General features: G+C 41.3%; 1 protein-coding gene across 3 annotated transcripts in view; it reads right to left on the bottom strand.

The window, feature by feature from the left end:
• Positions 1-22,262, bottom strand: part of ITGB4 (integrin subunit beta 4) — a 126,248-nt gene that overhangs the window by 78,270 nt on the left and 25,716 nt on the right. For all 3 annotated transcript variants that reach the window (XM_077459677.1, XM_077459678.1, XM_077459679.1), the window contains 5 exons: positions 19,378-19,455; positions 8,835-8,917; positions 7,208-7,309; positions 3,554-3,758; positions 2,002-2,098 (listed from right to left, as the gene is read on the bottom strand). In XM_077459677.1, coding sequence (XP_077315803.1) covers positions 2,002-2,098; positions 3,554-3,758; positions 7,208-7,309; positions 8,835-8,917; positions 19,378-19,447 — 557 coding nt within the window. In that variant the 5' untranslated portion in view covers positions 19,448-19,455. The remainder of the gene's footprint in view (positions 1-2,001; positions 2,099-3,553; positions 3,759-7,207; positions 7,310-8,834; positions 8,918-19,377; positions 19,456-22,262) is intronic.

The raw sequence follows: 22,262 nt of genomic DNA, 5'->3' as shown, positions 1-22,262 counted from the left end.
GTCAGCCGGACTGGCGTTTTCGGCGGACAATTTTGAGTCAAAACTTCTAAGTCCGCTGAACTTTTGGGAACAAAAAGTCCGCCGCAGCCCACACACGGGTGGATTGTCCGGCGAACTCTGGTCCGCCGGACCAAATCCGCCTGATTTGCTGCGTACACACGATCGGACTAACGCAAACAAAAGCTTAGGAATCTGGTCAAATGATTTCTCCTGAGTGTAGGTTCAAAGCTCGGACTGGCTGATCTTTCCCTTTAGTAGAAATTACATAATCAAAATCCCAAGTTTTGGTAATTTGAGCAGTTTTATAAGGAACTGCAAATATAATTTTCTCCAAGAAAGGCGATTTTTTTTCAGCCTTCCTATTGACCTTTATTAATCCAGAAACACTGAATTACATCGGGCTAAAGGTTCACTTTACCTCTCACGCTTTGTACACCATCCAAGAACCAGAGCAATATTTACATATCTGTCTACTAAGCGCCTGTTTATTTGCTGATAACATTGTCATTACTTAAGACAACATTTTTATATATATATTATATATATATATATATATATATATATATATATATATATATATATATATATATATATATATATATATATATATATATATATATATATATATATATATATATATATATATATATATATATATATTTTTAGGACAAAGAAGGCTTTTTTTGTGATGTTAGCCTGCAAAAATAGTTTTATGTTTTTTTTCCATGCAGAGAAAAAGACAGAATAAAGCTAAAATAAACACTCTCAAAAAGAAAAAACATTGTTACTGTATATAAAAAAAAAAATATAGATTTTATTCTACAAATTTCTACAATTCCAGTTCCAATTTTCAATTGTGTGCTTTTTTTAATGCAACACTAAAAAAATTAACAAGCATAAATAAAAAGTTTAAATACTAATAGTAAAAGAAATAAAGGCTGTTTGTAAAATTACTGGAAAAAAAATATCCAATAGAATGCGATGCATTTTTCTATTACTATTTACCATGATATAAATGGAATTTTCCAAAATATTTCTAGCAGTCTTTATCAAGTTGAAGTTATCTCTGCAGTTAACTATCTCTAATGGTCAGCAGTAAGTAGAACAGATTAAATCAAACATCATAAGACATATTTGTTTGTTTCTTTAAAAAAATATTAGACTAGCTTTCTGGAGGACCCATTTATAAAGCAACTGTATGGCTTAACTGTGGCCTTTTAAAAGCACTCCAGCACATTTATAAAGCATGGCTGTATGAATTATAATTGTGGTTAGACTCTGAATCAAGAAATGCACCTTTCAATCTAATGAATGGGAAAAAAATGTGCCAAGAGGAGGAGACAACAGGTCACGTGCCAGGGTCTTCCTCCTATCAGGAAGTGTATTCTGCAGCATTATACAGAGAATGCACCGCGAGATATCGCCGGCTCCACACGGAGCATTTTATTGTATATCTGAATGTAAAATACAGCACAGTGCGGAGTATTTTCAGCCCTTTTACTGTACAGAGAGTAAGCCATGGGTGTTCATAATTAGACCTCAAAAATTCTACTTTGAGTCCAACAGCCTCTAATAATTTCAGTTTGCAAACTAAAGCCATACTGTAATAGAATATCAATTGAGAACTTTAGATTTCTATCTCCTAATCAGTTGTGGGGTCAAATCGATGTTCATCTTTGGTCATAGTGATGAGAAAATTCGAAGGAGCAGAATGAAAAAAATGTTCTGCAGTATTTCTAGCAGTATGGGGTGCATCAGGAAAGTCAATTCACTCCAAAATTGAATGTTAAAAGCAAGCAATTTTCAAAATAATTTTGAGCAACATTCATATACTATTGAGAATTTTTATACGAATGTTCCTAGGAATTCACTGGTAAATATCCTAGTGTATGGCCAGCTTTAGTATAAAAGTTCCCCGCACTCACGATTCATTGTAGACATACAGTATGTGCAGTGATAAAGACGGATGAAAAATTGATTTAATAAGCTTGGTTGACTTACTTCTCTGGTCTCATATCTGTTTGAGGAACAGAAACTTTATCCACAAATTTCCCAAAGCCTATAGTGTAATTACTGGACAGTTTTGAGACGACCTCAGCTGTGCAAGTGGGAAAAAAAAGACGACAATATAAAAATTTGAATTTCTCCTATGTGTATTCAAAGATTTTTGAACCCCAGGGTCAGTTTGTAGCACCTCTACTTTAAAAAAAAAGAAAAAGAAAAACAACACTAGCAACACTAGCTACGCATGCATTTTAAAAACTGCACTATAAATTTATGGACCAGCTGTGGTAAATCTTATGAAGAATATGATTTTATGATTTTGTGAAAGACTTCCAACAGAGGCAGTAAGTCAATCAACAGTCATGGATTTAAACATGCTTGGGACAAACATGGATCTATACTAAACTACCTCTAGTTCCCTGCACATAGCAAGTGGTGTGCAGCAATACATACACCATCTTCCTGATCCCTCCTGTAATGGCTGGGCCCTTCTGACTAGCAAGGTCTCAGCACCTCCTGATAGTTTTGATACTTCCCCACCCCAGCCTGCCTCCTTGCACTTACTATTGGCGAGTAAGGCTGCCCATCATAGTGATGAGACAATATCAATGTGTTTGGCAGGAGCATTCAGCTGTGACAGGAAGGTTTGGGACATTGTTGCACCAATGCACAGAGGTACCTGTTTCTAGGTGTCTGCTTTTTGTCTGCAGAGTCGCTTTAAACTAGCCATAGACATTAGAGTATGGTCAAACATGAAGCCTCAGATGTAAGAGGAGATTGTACCTAGTTGGGATTGGGCAAAAACCCTTTCTTGCCTATGGCCACCTTTAGAATAAGGGATGGTTGAAACCCCTGTTAATGTTTTGGCTATATATGTCTGATTTCCCTTCATTTCTACTGCCAGAGATACAACAGGAGGTTGGAGGACATCCCAAAGTGAGGGCAAATACCCTCTTTGAACTTATGCCACCAGAACAGGTGTCCCCATTGGAAAACTTCCCCTTTTTCTGGTAACAAGTGTAACATTTTGGATTTTCCAACACTTTTTGTCCTGGTAATAATGATAACCAAGATATATAAAGGGGTAAATTCTCCCTGTGGAAACACAGAAAGAAATAAACCCTGACAGATGTTCTAAGCCAGTGGTTGTCAAAATGTGTAATGTGGCCCCTGCTATCACCAATGGGTCATACATAATAAATGTAATTCTAGGTATCATTGTCAGTGATTGCAGAAATACTAGAGGAAATTTTGGTCAAAGTCTGTGGAAATGCTGCAGATTTGGTAGGAGACTGGACATACTACAGAAGAAAGTAGGATTCTAGTGATTATTTGTATAACCTCTTTAGAAAGCAATGCTCCCACACCCACTATTGAATGTTGTTGTGTGGCCCTCCCTCACACCCCAACATTTAAAGACCTACATGTGGCCCAAAGGACCAAGGTTGGGCTCCACGGCTCTAAGCTTTCCATGCTTTACCAAAACTAAAAAAAACTGGGTTTCATATACACTTGAAATTTTCTGTGCGTTATTTAAAACTGTCCTCACCCAAGGTATCCCCCATTTTCTTGAGATTTTCCAAGTCATCAGACATTGAGTAGGAGAAGTCCATCAAGATATAAAGATCCACAGGCGTATCCAAAGGCTCAAATACGCGGTATTCAAAGGTGTGCTCCTCTCCAGCACGCAGTCGCATGGACATTCGTTGAGGATAGACTTGTGTTCTAGACCATTCTTTATTAATCTCTTGTTTCTGTAGAAAGATGAAAAGTTACAACTGAGCGCAAAAGCTTTGTAAAGTGTATAGTGGACAGGTTTTCCAATTACAGATGTAAGCCTCTATACGTTGGCTTTGAAATGGGACCTTACAAACAAGGAACAAGGCCTGTAGTGTGCTGCCTAATGTCCTCATCTCCAGCCAAAACTTTATTTTTTGCATATATACTAAAGAGTGGATACTTCTGTTAAGATTTTGTTTCTGTGATTGACCCCGTTGCGGGATTTCGCCTCACCTCCTGTTTCGGTGACAATAGGACAAGAAATGAGAGGAACAGTTGTCACAGTGATAGAAAGACACAGACAGAGAGTATAGCTTTTAAATCTAAAATCAAAGCATCACACTGAAATATTAGAGTCCAAGGTAGGGTTTTATTCCAAACATCAATTAGGTATAAGAGCCAACACGTTTTGGGGTCCACATATCACCACCTTCTTCGTGACTTGTGAAAGCAGCTGAACGATCCTGAGATTTCCTTGACAACATACCACATCCATATTCTAAACAACTCCCAGAGTTTGCGCAAAAACAGACTTCAGATTTTCTTAAGCCCTGTTAAAGGGGCCGATATGTGGACTATGACTATGAAACATGTTGGCTCCTATACCGGATTGATGTTTGGAATAAAACCTTTTCTTATATTTCTAATATCTCAGTGTGGTGCTTTGATTTTTAGATTCAAGTATTGTCTTCACATCTGGAGGTTATTATGGTAGTGCACAGAACCTGCCCACTCATCTCCCCAATGGGATATCATCTAAGGAACATCATTTTGAGAAACAAAGTGGCACTCAACATTATCTTAATGTTTCCAGTACTATCAATCGACTACTCTAAAGGCTCGTTAACACTTGTGGTGCGTACTGAAGAGCAATCTGTATTTGTAATTGGCATTTGACAGGCCTGATTTAACTATGTAAATGCTGTACCAAAATTGCACACGGTTGCAGTGCTGCCCCCTTTGACTTGTACTGGTTACATTCAGGGGCAGTTATACCCACTGAATTTGACATGCTGTTTTTGTTGGGGCTGAGAAGCATAGCATCATGGCTGCAAAGCACAGCATCACGGCTGTGACTAGTACAGCCCTGAGCTGCTGCATGCTCAAGAAAGGGCTGGGGGGAGAAAAACCGCAGCTGAACTGCCTTGGCTTTACCACCCCTCTAGCTGCACATGTGAACAAAAAGCCTTAGTGAGAATAATCTGACAGAGGTTCAAACCTTGACAATTTTACTGAATAAAGTGTTTTGTTGCAGTTTGTGTTCCATTTAGAGAAATTTCCCTTTATTTCCTGCTTAGACAGGAAAATGTCAATAATTGAGGGCACAGAACACAATAAAGTCCCGACAGTGGTTATATGTCATATGACATGTCACTATGTCCAACACAAAAAAGCTTCCTCTTGGAGTTGCACTGTTTCAAATGAAAAAACAACCACAGGCTGCAGCTTCGGTCACCACTGATACTGCAGATCTTGGCCTTCTATATACCCCCTTCAGCAGAGGCAGCTCTAGGCTTTGTGAGGCCTTAGGCAAATCTTAGACATGAGGCCCCACTCACACCCAAAATGAGAAAAGTAATTCAAGCAATATAAATTAACTGTATAAATCTCAGACAGTCAGTCCACCCCTGGACAGGGAAACCTAGTGGCGTGCACTGCAGGCCTCACGTTAAGGACGGCCCTGGGGACACTGACTGGGGGGCATTCCCTTCCACTCTCCTCTGCTTACATGGTAGAACTGAAGTTGGGAGCTGTCACACAAATCTTAAAGTCAATGTAAACCTTAACTAAAACCTTAACTAAATACATTTTTATCTTTTATAAAATACTTGTTTTCACCTTTTTTTTCCATCCAGCCACACTTCCTGTCTATGTGCATGCACTCCAGTGATGGCTGAAGGTCATTGCTCTGAACACAGGTCTGCGTAATAAACCTATTGCCTCCACTTAAAGTGTATGAGATGGAGTGACAATGCAGGAGAACAACTGTGAGACAGGGACACGGTCACCCATAACTGAACCCTCATGGCAAGCTCACCAGGTATTATCTTAAATCAAAAATGAAGATTTAAAATGACTGACAATATTTAAAATTACATTGAAATGGTAAGGACAATATGAGGTTTTAGTGATTGGGTTTATATCTACTTTAAAGGAGTTGTAAAGGCAGAGGTTTTTTTTTCTTAATACAGTCTATGGATTAAGATATAAAACCTTCTGTGTGTAGCAGCCCCCCCAGCACCCCCCAATTACCTACCTGAGCTCCTTCTCTCTCCAGCGATGTCCACGATCCCCTCAGCCATCCAGTACACTCCTCCTGATTGGCTGAGACAGAGCAGCGGCGCCATTGGCTGTAAATCAGTCCATTAGCCAATCCGGAGAGAGAGGAGGCAGGGCCAAATCCAAGTTCCCTATCTGAATGGACACACAGAGCTCTGACTCAGCTTGGGTGCCCCCTGTAGCAGGCTGCTGGCTGAGGGGTCGCTCAAAGGAGGGAGGGACTAGGAGCAGCAAAGAGGGACACAAGAAGAGGAGGATCAGGGCTGCTCTGTGCAAAACCAACTGCACAGAGGAGGGAAGTATAACACGTTTGTTATTTTTAAAAGAAAAACGAGCCTTTACAATTACTTTAAACTGAAGTGTGTTTACACCTGAATACACCTAAATGCCAGTCATACAAACCTCCAAGCTTTCTTTCCATTTATTGTGGAAGTCCCAGCATGCACACATAGCCTCTAATTGGTAAAACGGACAGCTATTCTGCACCAGGTTGTCTAAATATGTACTAGGCTTATCAATAAAACCTATAAAATACAGTACGCCTGTCATAGGAGAAGTGTAATCAGGGGCGTAGATAAAGGGAGGGGATGGGGTCCAAACCCACACCAGAGTGTCCCCGCCACAGCAGTTAGGGCTGACAGTTGAGACAGTTGCTCAAAGCAGGAGCCACTCCTGCAGCCAGTCAGTTCAGAGTGAGGGAAGTTGCTTCTCCCCGACTTCAGTCACATGATCCAGCTGAAGGAGGCCCCCCACAACTGCCCACTGCACATGCTGCCAAAATTTTTTTTCCCTGGGTCCCCAAGGCTGAAACCCCCCTACAGGAATAAAAGAAAGTATCTACAGGCCTGTATATTATGTCTGCCATTGCTGGTCTTCTTGTGTAAATGCTTGCCTATCTATTTCTTCATTACTCACAGGCCTGGAACAAGCATGCAACAAATATAAGTGAGGGAAAAGTCAATATTTCTTATATATTCTTGTTCCAGGCCAGTGACAAAAAGCCAACACATCAGCGTGAAATGCCCATGAGTCAAGAAGAGTTGCCAGCAAGGGGAACCAAGAGCTCCTGAGATCAATTTTACATACGGTAGTTAGTCCAGTACAACCAGACTTGAAGTCAACCAATAGACTATTGAAATCTCACCATAAGAGTCCGGAATTCACTCTGCATGTAAATGATTCCTGCGCTACTGCATCCATACTGGATGAGATTACTCTGCAGGTCACAACGAACACTGGGGAAATTCTAGAAGGAAGAAAAATGAGTTACAATCACTGATAACAATCATTTTCCTAATTTAGTATTACTGGAATCTGCAGGATTATAAATTCTGATGCTTCAAGTGGAGGACATTTGCAGAGAACTTTTTGGAGCTTCGGCATTTATTTCACAGAGCATATCACTGTGCTCCCATTATTTTCCTCTCTGTTACAAGTCAAATGCTGATTAATTATAAAAGAAAGTTCTATAAAGCAGCACAAAGAGTGATGGTCAAGGTACCTATGGCTTTGTATTGAGCAGCACAGTGGCCTAAAGGTTAGCACTTTTGTCTTGCAGCACTGGGAGCAGGGTCGTAACTACCGCAAGGCAAACAAGGCCTTTGCCTTGTGTGGCATTTTTAAGGGGGGTGGCGCTGCCCCCAGGCTGAAGGGACACCATGAGCAGTGACGTCGCTATGGGGGTGCGCACCTGGGTGACATGAGCCAGAGAAGAACTTTACTGGCCTGCACAGAGTCCTGACCTCAACCCGATAGAACACCTTTGGGTGAATTACAGCGGAGACTGCAAGGCCTTCTCATTCCTCCACCAAATGATTTGGACCAATGGACAAAGCAAGGTCCATAAAGACATGGATGAGTGAGTTTGGGATGAGGGAACTTGACTGGCCTGCACAGAGTCGTTTCCTCAACCTCATAAAATGCCCTTGGAATGAATTCAAGCGGAGACTGCGAACCAGACCTTTTTGTCCAACATCAGTGCCTGTCCTCACAAATGTGTTTCTGGAAGAATGGTCAAACATTCCCATAGACACCCTTCTAAACCTTGTGGACAGTCTTCCCAGAAGAGTTGAAGCTGTTATAGCTGCAAAGGGTGGGCCAACTCAATATTGAACCCTACGGGCTAAGACTGGGATGCCATTAAAGTTCATGTGTGCATAAAGGTGTACCTAGACTTTTGACAATAGTGTGTATATGGTAAAGTGCTGCATAAATTAACTTGACAGCTCTGTATAAGTACATCTGGAAAGATCTGTCAATGTACAGCAATGCAGCTTTTATTAGACCTGTATCATTTTTTTTCAATGCACCCACACACAGATGGTTCACATCTGTGCACCATTGATCTGTGAAAGGTACCTGCATTGTATTTCATTGGCAAGTTGTTTTGGGGGGCCATTCAAAATCAACCTGTGTACATAAAAACTACTAATCCTATTATACACTATGTACTAGGGATTAACAAAGGCGGATGTGTTTAAAGTCCAGCCTGGGTGACAACTATGGCTCCCTCCATAGCTACAGTGGAGGAATGAGTGTAGCCACCTACGGGCAGGAAATGTGTTAATCACAGGATTACCAGGTGAAAATAGAGTCTAAAAAAAAAAAAACCCTAATCTAAGAACTAGTAAACTGCAATATTTAACTTTTTTACTTTTTAGGTTCTTGGTATGCTTCAATTCTCATCTTACAGCAGACATTATATACAAAAACGGTCATCTTTGAGAGACTAAAAAAAAAAAAAAAAAAAAGATGATCTAAAAGTGCCTTACTTCATCTATACAATAGGAGCATTCCTTGTCCACACGGATACATTCTGTACAGGTGTTTGCTCTGGAAGCCACACATCGATTTACTGTAATCAGAAAAAGACACAGATTAAAGTGGTTTATATTTGTATGTATTATTCTATATGATGCGTTGACATGCCTAAAAATGCTATGAAATCACAATGCTCATTACCTACGAACACACTGGACAGAAATACAATACTTCATTGCCATAAAACACTAGCTCCACTTAAAAAATGTTCAAATGTTTTAAAGCAGTTACAGCTTGCCCTCTGCTGGAACACTTTACCCACTTGCCTACAGGGCACTTCTACCCCCTTCCTGCCCAAGCCAATGTTCAGCTTTCAGTGCCACACTGTACCTAAACAATATTTTTATCATTATTTTCACACAAATATAGCTTTCTCTTGGTGGTATTTAATCACCACTGTTTTTTTTTTAATGTTTTGCTAAACAAACAAAAAAAGACCGAAAATTAACCACTTGCCGCCCGCCATATAGCAAAATGACGTCGGCAAAGTGGTTGCGATATCCTGAACGGACGTCATACAAGATAGACTCTTTACCACGTGATCAACTGTGTCCAATCACGGCGGATCACAATGTAAACAGGAAGAGACGTTGATCGGCTTTTTCTCACTCTCGTCTGACAGACATGAGTAGAGGAGAGCCAATCGGCTGCTCTCCTGACAGGGGGGGTCTGTGTTGATTGTTTATCAGTGCAGCAAGGACCACCAGGGATGGTCACCACACTGGACCACCAGTTATGCCACCCTAGACCATGAGGGAAAGTCCAATCAGTGCCCAGGCGGCTGCCAATCAGTGCCATTGTAAAATGCCTGCCAGTGATGCCTATCAGTGAAATTCAGTGCCAGTCATCAGTGCCGCCTTTCAGTGCCCATCAGTGCTGCCTATTAGTGTCCAGAAGTGCCACTCATAAGTACCCACCAGTGCAGCCTTTCAGTGCCCATCAGTCTCGCCTATCAGTGGCCATCAGTGCCACCTATGAGTGCCCATCAGTGCTGCCTATCAATTCCCATCAGTGCCGCATATCAGTGCCACCTATGAGTGCCCATCAATGCCACCTCATCGGTGCAGCTTATCAGTGCCCATCAGTGAAGGAGAAAACTTATTTACAAAATTTTATAACAAAAACAAAGAAACTATTTTGTTTCAAGATTTTCAGTATTTTTTTATTCGTTTAAGAAAAAATAAAAACCACAGAGGTGATCAAATACCACCAAAAGAAAGCTCTATTTGTGGGAACAAAATGATAAAAATTTAGTTTGGGTACAGTGTAGCATGACCGTGCAATTGTCATTTAAAAAGTGACAGCACTGAAAGCTGAAAATTGGTCTGGGCAGGAAGGTGTGAAAGTGCCCTGTATTGAAGTGGTTAAAAAAAAAAAAAAAAAAGTTTTTCATAGTTTGTTTTAAAATTTTGCAAACAGTTAATTTTTCTCCTTCACTGATGTGCGCTGAGGAGTCTGCACTGATGGGCACTGATAAGGCCCACTGGTGGGCACTGAAGGGCATTGAGAGGTGGCACTGATAGGCAGCACTTATAGGCATTGGTAAGCGGTACTGATAGGCATCACTGATAGGCGACACTGTTGATGAGGCACTGATAGGCACTGATTGGTGGCACTGGTGGGCACTGATTAGCAGCACTGGTGGGCACTGTTGGGACTGATGTCCCTATAACACAAACCGGATATCGGCTTTCTTCTTTTCTCCTTGCGCTGTCGGTGTGAGGAGAGAAAAGCTGATATCCAGCTTGTGTTTACATGCTGTGATCAGCTGTCATTGGCTGACAGCTGATCATATGGTAAAGGGTCACTGTGATTGTCCCTTTATCCTGATCTGTGATCAGCCGAGTCCAAAGTCCAAGGACTTGATGATCACAGGAGGTCTGTGGCCCTCTTGTCATTGGAAGCTCTAGCCGTCTTTTGGGCTACAAGTGGGAAGTGTTTTGTATATGTTTTATTTTGTTATGTTTACCAGGATAACCTAAATTGCTTTGCTGAGGAAAGTCTGTTGTATAAAAAGCTCAATAGCTAAAGCTCCAAGCAAATGAGTGAGGCAGAGTTGTAACGTACAAAATATTTAAAAGGTGCTGCGCTAGAAAGCATGAAAATAAATTCATAAAAGTCCAAATATATCATCTATATTTGTAGTGTAGAATCCCCACACCAGCGTCTGTGAGATAGATGTGCATGCACACTTGACGCCGTGGTGAAGCCTGATTACCAGAGTCAGTAGACACTCAGGTTATAGAGAGGTCTAAATAGGCATTGTTGTAGATAATAACCAGATGAACCTTCAGGCTTCAGCTGATACCCAGACAACATCCATCAATACAAGGCTGCTTTATTATGAGAGACTCATAGGCCACTTTCAAAAGGATCAGCACCTCCAGCGATAACAAAAACTCCCAGTGGTTTGTTGGGACATTGATGTCACATAGGAGACACCGAAAGCTGCCCCGGGCTCCAGGCTGTACATCCCAGGAGATCAGAGTAGAAACTTAATCCCCCAACCATTTCCTCCCTGTCTACTCTATTCAGATGGGGTGTATGGGGTTTTAATTAGAAAGAGTGTGAATGAAAGTAGCTTCTGCTCTGACCTTGTGTTAAATTATTATTTCTAAATAAAGATTTTATATAAATAGTTAAAAAAGAGATAGAAAGCATCAGTTTGACTACCGTCATAACAATGTTTTTGAAGTTTTGGAATAGAGTGGAGGAAGGTTGGGTTTCACACTTCCTGTGTTCCCATAAAGTAGATTTACTGTCACTTCCTGTCCTGGTGAACAGTAAGGCACTTCTGTCAGATAACTGTCCAGTTTCCGCCCTCTGGACACATTTTTTTATGTATTCCTTGTGAGAATCCACTAGGAGTGATGATGTTACCAAAGCACGCATCTACACAATGCCCTGACATGCATTCAAAATGCAAATTCTAAGAAACAACTGAAGATAATGCAGCAAACACAAAATGCATCACCACTGCATAGCAACACATCCAGTGTATTACGTCCCATATGCATAGCTCCCAACTGTCCCCGATTTGGAGGGACTACCCCTTATTTGGGACAATGTCCCTCTGTTCTTCTTTCCTCCTCATTTGTCCCTCATTTTGATCTGATCTATATAGTTGTATATAAAATGCACCATTTATCTTTCAAACAGTGATAAACCTTTCATCCAAATTCTAAATTGCTGCTTTTGTAAATTTCAAAAGCCAATATAAAGTAATAGTAGTAAAAAAAAAATGCAGTTGTGGGTTTAACATTTTTTTTTGGTTAAATTCTCCTTTAAGGGGGCATGGCGGGGGGGGGGGAGGGGGTGTCCTATGCCTACATACTTTTGCCGATAGGTTCCCATCTCAAAAAGTTGGGAGGTATGTCTTATGCAATCTATATATCCTGAGCACTGCTTGAACCATGGATTCTCACAGAATCAATAAAATAATGTATTATTCCATCCAGAAGGTATCCAGAATGCTATTGCTTAGGTCTGTCACAATGACAAGTGGTGGGGAAAAGATATTAGGGTCACCTTACACGTCATCTGCCTGTATAATCTTTGTACAACCCACTGACACCATTGATCTTTTTAGATATCTGTAAGCAGGTAATTCTTCCCAATAACCACAAGTGTAAGGACCATTCCAATTTTAGCAGGGGTTACCGGAGAACTATTTCAAGGGTTCCTCTGCGTTGAAAAGGTTGAGAAAGGCTGCTGTACTGTATAGAATTCATTTATATCCAAGTGGGCAGGCCCTTGCATTAGGTACTTGTTGGTAAAGCTAAAGAAGATTGTACAATCAGATTGTATATGTGGTAAGCATTAGGGAGAGGGGAAAAGTTGGGTTGGAGTGTTAGGCAGGGAGGTGGAGAGGGAGGAGTGGGGAAGAGAAGTATGGGGAGGTCCAGGTACTTACGGAGGGGGTTGATGGGTTAAGGAAAATAGTGGTAGAGAAGGGAAAGGGTTGGCAGGGGGAAGGATGGGCAGAAGGGGAAGTGAAGAGAGGTAAGGGTAGGAAAGAAATAGGGGAAGGACTGTAAAGGTTAGGACAGTTGTTGGGTGGGCGACAGGTAAGGTGGGGCTAATTATCCATCTGTGGCTTGTTGTCTTGTCCTTATGCAGGGTGTAGAGGGAAGCCCAAAACCTAAAAAGTGGGAGTGGTAGACAATCGACATGCAAATTCTTAAGGCGGGTCTAGACAGCCCAACTTTCAGCTGTTCAGTCCGCAAGACAGAGAAAAAAATATATAGTCTGATTCCCATCCAGGTTAACAGTGTAGATGGAGGAATCTCTATTGTCTTTAGCCTACCCACCACTGTTGGTCCTATTGAACATGTGACTTCATTTCATAGGATGCAGTCATTGTTCAGCCAATACTTTTCCACCCAGTTCAGTTGAGGGTTTGCAGGAACGTTCACAGCTCAAATTCCATCCGATTCAAAAGGAATCTGACAAAATAAGAGCTGTCTATGGGGACCTCAGCTATCACATTTTTTAAAGTGGTTGTAAAGGTAGAAGGTTTTTCAATCTTAATGCATTCTATGCATTAAGATAAAAAACCTTCTGTGTGTAGCAGCCCCCCTCAGCCCCTCTAATAATTAACCAAGCCCCCTTTCGATCCAGCGATGTTGCACGAGAGTCTCAGTTGTTCAAGATTCTCACTCCTCATTGGATGAGACAGCAGCGGGGTGCCATTGACTCTCACTACTGTCAATTAAAGTCAGTGAGCCAATAGGAGAGAGAGGGATCAGGGCCTAGCTGCGACTCTGTGTCTGAATAGACACACTGAGTAACGGCTCAGCTCGGGTGCCCCATAGCAAGCTGCTTGCTGTGGGGTCACTGAACAGGAGGGAGGGGCCAGGAGTCCCAAAGAGGGACCCGAGAAGAGGAGGATCCGGGCTGCTCTGTGCAGAGCCATTACACAGAGCGTGTAAGTATAACATGTTTGTTATTTTTAAAGGAAAAAATATGAGACTTTAGTATCACTTTAATGTGTCATGGTTACTTTTGTTGCGATAAAAAAACAATCCCCTCTGGGTGATCAATGTACATTACAGGTACTTGAACGATCTATGTTGCAGATTCCTACATTTTGTTGCTCTGAAAAAACAGCAGTTTGTTTCACCATGTCCTATGCCGACTTAATCTGAATGGGGTGTTCTGGTTTATTAGAATCACCTATTGCATGCTCAGTCTTCTAATGAGGAAGGCTTCAGGCTCTGCGTCTCTTTAGAAGTATTTAACCTTTGTAGAGTATCTTATCAAAACTGAAATTCACATTTTAGAGGATGCCTAAAATCTGACTAATATCTTAGTGCAGACTTCTGAGAAAATCAGTGCGCTGATCACATGAGCAATAAATTGCGTTTCTGAGCAAGAAATTGAGTTTCTGGGGGTATTTCATACACCAACTGTGTACAGAACACCTCTAGGTGGCCATATTGCATTGAATTTTACAGAAAACGACATCAGCTTCAGATTGGAAAGGAAAGACCATTTTCAATAACATTTAATTACAATACGGTGTGTGTAGCAATTGTATGTTCAATATTATTTTTTTGCTATATTTTTTTCTACGAACGTGAAGTTACCCTTTAAACCTTCAACTGTATCCTAGTTTATGTCTGACAAAACAATGGTTGGGTTATCAAGCCCATTATATATATTTCCCTTGTGTGCTCAGAAATGAAATGAGTCATGCTGGTGTTTTACGTCTGTCTGGTCTTCAATAGTCGCCCAGGATACTTTAATACCAAACTGTAAAGCCAGACAGACATTTGCAGACTGCTGATAATTCATTTTACTATACAGTGATGAGAATGCCTGCAGGGCAGAAACCACCGTCCTTGGTAATGGTTGTGCATGCTATGGGCATTGCACTGTGCATTGCAATGGCATATGGCATTGCTATGTGCATACTTGCCAACCTCAGAAGGTTTTAATGAGCATTGGAGACACATCTGGTTGGTAACACATTCCCCAGTGTTACCAAGGACGACATCTTCAGTTTTGCCAGCATTCTAAAGCCAAGATTAATCACTGGAACAAACTGCCAATGCCAGCAATTAACAGCAAATTGCAACAATTTAATTGCTAGATTTGCTGGCAACATTGCTACAGCATTGGGTTGTGCTCTGTTACATCTCACTCCCCCTCTGTGATCCATAGCTAAGCCATATAGGTGAATGAAGAGTGATTGTTGTAGGTGATTTTCCTCTTGTAGGGGACCTGGATTGGACAGCAGTTGGCGCCAAGCTGTCCCAGTTCCCACCCACCTCTTCTTGAATAGAGACCCTACATACCTGTCTTTGGTTCCACCATCTTGGACATATACTGTTCCCGACATCACCAGCCATAGGTTCCATATTGAAATAAAGGAATGTCCACTCTTCAAATCATACACTTGCATACTGTGCAGAGCACCATTGGCGACATTGATCCTGCAGCAGTCTTTATCAGCCATCTTTCCTTTCTCTCTCTTCTTGAAAGCACCACAAAGATGGGACAGCTCTCCAATAGAATGTTAAGTTCCTGGGCCCCCACCACACAGAGCCACTATAAGTGGTGCTGTTCGGCAGGTCCCTGTACAGAAGGGAATGAGAGGAGCTGCGTACCCCTGAAGCCACCGTAGGTGTCATCGGGGAATTGCGGTCAGATTGGACGCTGCTCCCCTGGCTGACCTCAATGGCCATCTTTAATGAGGGCAGTGCTAATAAATAGCACTGTCCTACTGCGGTTGCATGCATTTGCGAAGTGGATAGTGCAGGGACAGGATCCCCATTGGCTAGGGACAGGGTATTTAGCACAAGGGAGAGGCTGTCTGGCGCTGCTATCTGGAAACCCTAGAGAGTTGGGACAAGGACCTTCCTATCAGTTTACCAAAGGCGTCTGCACTGCTGTTCTGCCTTTCAGCCACCCACTTCATCAGATGCTGCTCCGGTAACGTAAGCTTATCCAAGTGTCCTCTCAAGTGCAGAGAGCTGCTATAGTTGAAAAGGGTGTGCCAACGCAATATTGAACCCTACGGATTGAGACTGGGATGCCATTAAAGTTCATGTGCGTGTAAAGGCAGGTGTCTCAATACTTTTGGTAATATAGTGTATAACAACATACTTTAAATTGCTACATTTAGTAGACCAAAAGAGAGAAAATAAGAGACGTTAGGGTTCACATACACTTGAAGAAATGGTCGCAGTTGTGCACTATAATTCACAAACTGCATGTTTGAAACTATATGGCCAACAGCATGTGGACACCCCTTCAAATTTCTGAGTTGTTTTCAGTTGGTGTTTTCAGAGAAGGATACTGTTACTAAGTCATACAAAGACATTGTAGAGAATTGCGTACTTCCAACCTTGTGGTAACAGTTTGTGCCCTTATGTACAAAGCCAGCTCCATAAAGACAAGGTCTGATGAGTATGGTGTGGAGGAACTCAAGTGGCTGACACAGACCTGACCTCAACCCTACTGAACACCTTTGGGATGAACTGAATTACTGACTGTGAATGCTCTCTAGGCTGAATGGGCAAATATTTGCATAGACACAATCCAAAATCTTGTGGGAAGCCTTTTTGGTAAAGTGGAGGTTATCATAGCAGCAAAAGAGGTCAACTACATATTAATGCCCATGGTTTTGCAATGGGATGTCAAAAAAGTTTATAGTGCCTGGAAACCATAGTGTAAATACGTATACAGTATTATACAGTGGGGAAATAATTACTCGATCCACTGCAGATTTTGTAAGTTTGTCCACTTTCAAAGAAATGAAAGTCTATCATTTTTATCATAGGTGTATTTTAAATGATGGAGACAGAATATCAACCAAAAATCCAGAAAAAACACGATTCAAATGTTATAAATGGAGTTGCAGTTTAGTGAGTAAAATAAGTATTTGATCCCCAAGCAAAATATGACTTAGTACTTGGTGGCAAGCATAGAGGTAAAATGTTTCTTGTAGTTGGTAACCAGGTTTTAACACATCGCAGGAGGGATTTTGGTCCACCGTTCTTTACAGATTTTCTCTACATCCTTAAGGCTTCTTGGCTGTTGCTTGGCAACTTGAAGTTTCAGTTTCCTCCATAAATTTCCTATAGGATTAAGGTCTGGATATTGGTTAGGCCACTCCATGACCTTAATATGCTTCTTCTTAAGCCACTTCTTTGTTACCTTGACGGTATGCTTTATGTCATTGTTATGCTGGAAGACCCACCCACGACCCATCTTCAATGTTCTGGCTGAGGGAAGAAGGTTCTCATCCAAGATTTTACAATACATGGCCCTGCCCATTGGCCCCTCAATACAGCAGAGTCGGCCTGTACCTTTAGCAGAGCAAAGCCCCAAAGCATAATGTTTCCACCTCCGTACCTGACTGTAGAGATGGTGTTCTTAGGGTCATAGTCAGCATTCTTCTTCCTCCAAACACGGTGAGTCGAGTTAATGCCAAAGAGCTACATTTTGAGCTCATCTGACCACAGCATTTTCACCCAATCCTTCTCTGATTTTTTATTTAGATGTTCATTGGCAAACTACAGACAGGCCTGTAAATGTATCTTCTTGAGGAGGGGGGCCTTGAGGATGCTGTAGGATTTCAACCCATGGAGGTGTATTGTGTTACAGATGGTTTGTTTGGTGACTGCGGTCCCAACTGCCTTGAGATCATTCACAAGCTCCTCCTGTGTAGTTCTGTGTTGATCCCTCACTTTTCTCATGATCATCCTTACCCCATGAGTCGAAAACCTTGCATGGAGCTCCAGACCGAGGGCAAATTATGGTAATTTTGTATTCCTTCCATTTGCGAATAATCACTCCAACAGTTGTCTCCTTCTCAAAAGCTTCTTGTTGATGGTCTTGTAGCCCATTCCAGCCTTTTGCAGGTCTACAATATTGTCCTTTGACAGCTCTTTGGTCTTGCCCATGATGGTGAGGTTTGAATGGAAGAAAGAGATTCGGTGGACAGGTGTATTTTATACACATAACGAGTTGTCGTTAGGAACACCTTCTTAAATTGACAGAACTAATCTGTGTACCACATGAGCACATACTGTAGCCAGTCTGTGGGAGCCAAAATTATTGTTGCTTGGTAGGGAATCAAATACTTATTTTAGGCCTCTTTCACATGGACTGTCCATTCAGGTCTGTCTGTCAGTTTTTTAGGCGGACCTGACCGTCCATAGACCTGACATCTGACCCGCTCCGATCCGAAAAAGTGTGACCTACTTTTCCATCCATCTGCGGATCGGATCGGGTGACGATGGACTCTACGGTCTGTCTTCATCCGATCCCCCATAGGGAAGAGCGGCACTCTGACAGGTCCGTCCCTGCATAGACCCGTGCAGAGACGGACCTGTCATCTGCCTGCTCAGCGGGGATCAATGGAGTGGTCCCCCGTTGCGCAGAGCGGGCTCCGTTCACGGGCACATCTGTGTGAAGGAACACTTACCTACTGAACTGCAACTCAATTTATAATTCGTATTGTGTTTTTTTTTTCTGGATTTTAGGTTGATATTCTGTCTCTATCATTTAAAATACACCTATGATAAAAATTTTAGACCCTTAATTTTTTTGTAAGTGGGCAAACTTACAAAATCTGCAGGGGATCAAATAATTTTTTTCCCACACTGTATATAAAATCTTCTACAGGGGTTATAAAGCAAACTATTCAAAACACAACATAACATATTGTAAAGCGGCTCTGCTAATCCTGGAGGTGAGGTCGGGCTTCTATATATTTCTATAGTGTGTGTGAAGTTTATTATACAAACAGAACCATCATTCCTGAGTGACATAAATGATTGACATTCATGCCCATTCACCCTGCCTACGTCAACGTTACAGAGTATAGCATAGATGTGTTTCCAGAGACAGCATGACTTCTACATAAAATGGCATATTCATAGCACTTTAAAAATGTATTGAGCTTTTTTAATTTGTCAAAAATAATTTGGAAAAACATAAAAAGTCTAAATTCATGTATTTAGGATTATTTTCAGTGCAATACCATACTTGTTTGTTAGGACTGAAGATGTTACGGGCCGATTTAAAAAAAAAAAAAAATAGAGAAAACAACAACTTCTCTTTTTTTCTTATTTTAGTGCATGAATAGGAACATTTTTATTTTTTGTCCTGAACAGAGACAGGCAGGATTAGAACCCCTGCGAAGTTTAGAGAGAGATGGGCAGAACGCTGGGCATATCTCAACCCTATGTATGGTACAGCGCTTTGATGTAACAGCGGGCATCAGTGTGCTTCTGCCTGTTCATTGTCAGATCACAGGACTGAACAGATCCTTCAGAGGACTCTGCTCAATTGCAATGTAATCTACAAAAATATCATGGAGATGGCAGGACCTGACTGCGCTTTTGGCAGGGTGCCAGGATTACAAGGCTGGCTGAACAGAATTACAACTCCTCTGCCGTTATAACAGCTCACATGAATTTCAGCCATGTATTGTTGTGTTAATATCAAACCAATCAGATGTAATACAGGTAAATCACTTACCTTTGTTGCAGTTGGTAAAAGATATAGTCAGAAGCAGCAGCAGAGCCCCTAGGATGTGAGGGGCGGACATCTCCCCACCTACAAAGCAAACAACTTGAAATTAATATATGGACCCATTTATACTGAAATAAAGCTGGTGTCTAGGTATAAAGTGCTCATATCCAAGCATACAATGCCTTGAAAAAGTATTCATACCCCTTGACATTTTCCACATTTTGTCATGTTACAACCAAAAACGTAAATGGATTTATTGGGATTTTATGTGATAGACCAACACAAAGTGGCACATAATTGTGAAGTGGAAAGAAAATGATAAATGGTTTTCAACATGTTTTACAAATAAATATGTGAAAAGTGTGGGGTACATTTGTATTCAGCCCCCGGAGTCAATATTTTGTAGAACCCCCTTTCACTACAATTACAGCTGCAAGTCTATTTGGGGGTGTCTCTACCAGCTTTGCGCATCTACAGAGTGACATTTTTTCTTTTTTTGTCATAAACATTTTATTGAAATTTTTTACAAGCATTACAAATAAAAAGGTAGCAAAAAAAGCTTACAAATACATCATAATCCATATCTAGAGCAAGAAAAAGACAAAGCAAATGTGCATCATAAAGGTAAAACTGCCCTCTAATACATATGACCCCTCAATGAGGCCTGAAAAGTATTAGTAGTCAGGTCGATTAGCAGATCATGAGAGGGGTGAGATATAGAAGTCGGATAACCAAGCTAGCCCCAGTCCCACATCCTCCTTTAATGACAAATTCACTTATTGGGAGACAAAAATAAAACACAGAAAGGGGGGAGGGGAGTAGGGAGGAGAGGGATAAGTTTGCCCATTCTTCTTTGCAAAATATCTCAAGCTCTGTCAGATTGGATGGAGAGCGTCCGGGAACAGCAATTTTCAAATCTTGCCACAGATTCTCAATTGGATTTAGGTCTGGACTTGGACATTCTAACATATGAATATGCTTTGTCTGTATGTTTAGGGTCATTGTCCTGCTGGAAGGTGAACCTCTACCCCAGTCCCAAGTCTTTTGCAGGCTCTAATAGGTTTTCTTCTAAGTCTCATTCCCATCAACTCTGACCAGCTTCCCTGTCCCTGCTGAAGAAAAGCATCCTCACAACATGATGCTGTCACCACCATGTTTCACAGTGGGGATGGTGTGTTCAGGGTGATGTGCAGTGTCAGTTTTCCGCCACATATAGCGTTTTGCTTTTAGGCCAAAAAAAGAAACATTTTGGTCTCATCTAACCAGAGCACCTTCTTCCATACGTTTGCTGTGTCCCCCACATAGCTTCTCGCAAACTGCAAAAGGGACTTCTTATGGCTTAATTTCAACAATGGCTTTCTTCTTTCCACTCTTCCATAAAGGTCAGATTTGTGGAGTGTGTGACTAATAGTTGTCCTGTGGACAGATTCTTCCTTCTGAGATGTGGATCTCTGAAGCTCCTTCAGAGTTACCATGGACCTCTTGGCTGCTTCTCTGATTATTGCTCTCCTTCCTCAGCCTGTCAGTTTAGGTGGATGGCCATGTCTTGGTAGGTTTGCAGTTGCCATACTCTTTCCATTTTCCAATGATGGATTGCACAGCACTCCATGAGATGTTCAAAGCTTGGGATATCTTTTTATAACCCTGCTTTAAACTTCACAACTTTATCGCTGACCTGCCTGGTGTATTCCTTGGCCTCCATGATGCTGTTTGTTCATTAAGGTTCTCTAACAAACCTCAGAGGGCTGCACAGAACAGCTGTATTTATACTGAGATTAAATTACACACAGGTGGATTCTATTTACTAATGAGGCGACTTCTGAAGGCAATTGGTTCCACTAGATTTTAGTTAGGGGTGTCAGAGTAAACGGGGCTGTATACAAAAACACAACATACTTTTCACATATTTATTTGTAAAAAACATTTATCATTTTCCTTCTACTTCACAATTATGTGCCATTTTGTGTCGGTCTATCACATAAAATCCCAATAAAATACATTTACGTTTTTGGATGTAACATGAAAAAATGTGGAAAATTTCAAGGGGTTGAATACTTTTTCAAGGCACTGTATTTTTTTTCTTTTCCTTTATTTCGCATTCTGTTATGTTTTACTCTATTAGATTCTATTCTTTTCTATTCTATTATTTTTTTTCTATTCCATTATTTTCTGTTCTATTCCCTTAATGACCCTGCATTCACTAGATCTGGTCTCCCACGGTACATGAAAATGCAATTATTTTAGTAAATATAAACTACTAAATACCTTTTCTCATCAGCAGTATTTAGCAGTCTTATGACTTCTATCAGTGTCTGGAGTTTTCATTCTCCTCTGACTGTTCTATGAGGCTCCAGGACCCCCGTCCTTCTGTCTGGACAGTGCTGATTGGCCCTGTGCTGGTCACACGCACTCTCCCAAGAAAAAAAAAAAAAAACTCTCTAGCAATAAACCAAACTGAGCATGTGCAGAGTACCCATCAGTAACCTCTGTATTATCGGGAGATGGATTGGGGACTGTGGAAGAAGGGGAGGATCAGAGAAGACAGGAGCAAACAGCTTTTTTACCCAGTGCGGAACATTAACCCCTTCGGTTCCACAGTGAGTATAACAAACATGCTTTACTGCATATACAGGCTGATTTTACGGTTGTGGGTTTAGTGACACTTTAAATGCTCGTCTCTGTTGTGTCACCTAGGATGATCACCCAACAATGACACTTTTGCTGTGGTGTCAGTGTCTCTATATAAAGATGACATTTCCAGCTCCTAGCCGAGTGGCTCATTGGCTGCAGTGCTGGTTGGGGCCTTTATACAGTAATCTTTGTGAATATCCCTCATTGTTTGTGTCAGTTGGAATGAAGGTATATTTCCCAATTTCAGATTTTTTTTTCTT

Source organism: Lithobates pipiens, unplaced genomic scaffold, assembly GCF_037356315.1.
Source record: "Lithobates pipiens isolate NorthernLeopardFrog02 unplaced genomic scaffold, aLitPip1_a1.2 Scaffold_28, whole genome shotgun sequence".
Taxonomy (NCBI): domain Eukaryota; kingdom Metazoa; phylum Chordata; class Amphibia; order Anura; family Ranidae; genus Lithobates; species Lithobates pipiens.
The sequence above is the reverse complement of the archived record's forward strand: the minus strand, read 5'-3'. Positions and strand labels throughout refer to the sequence as shown.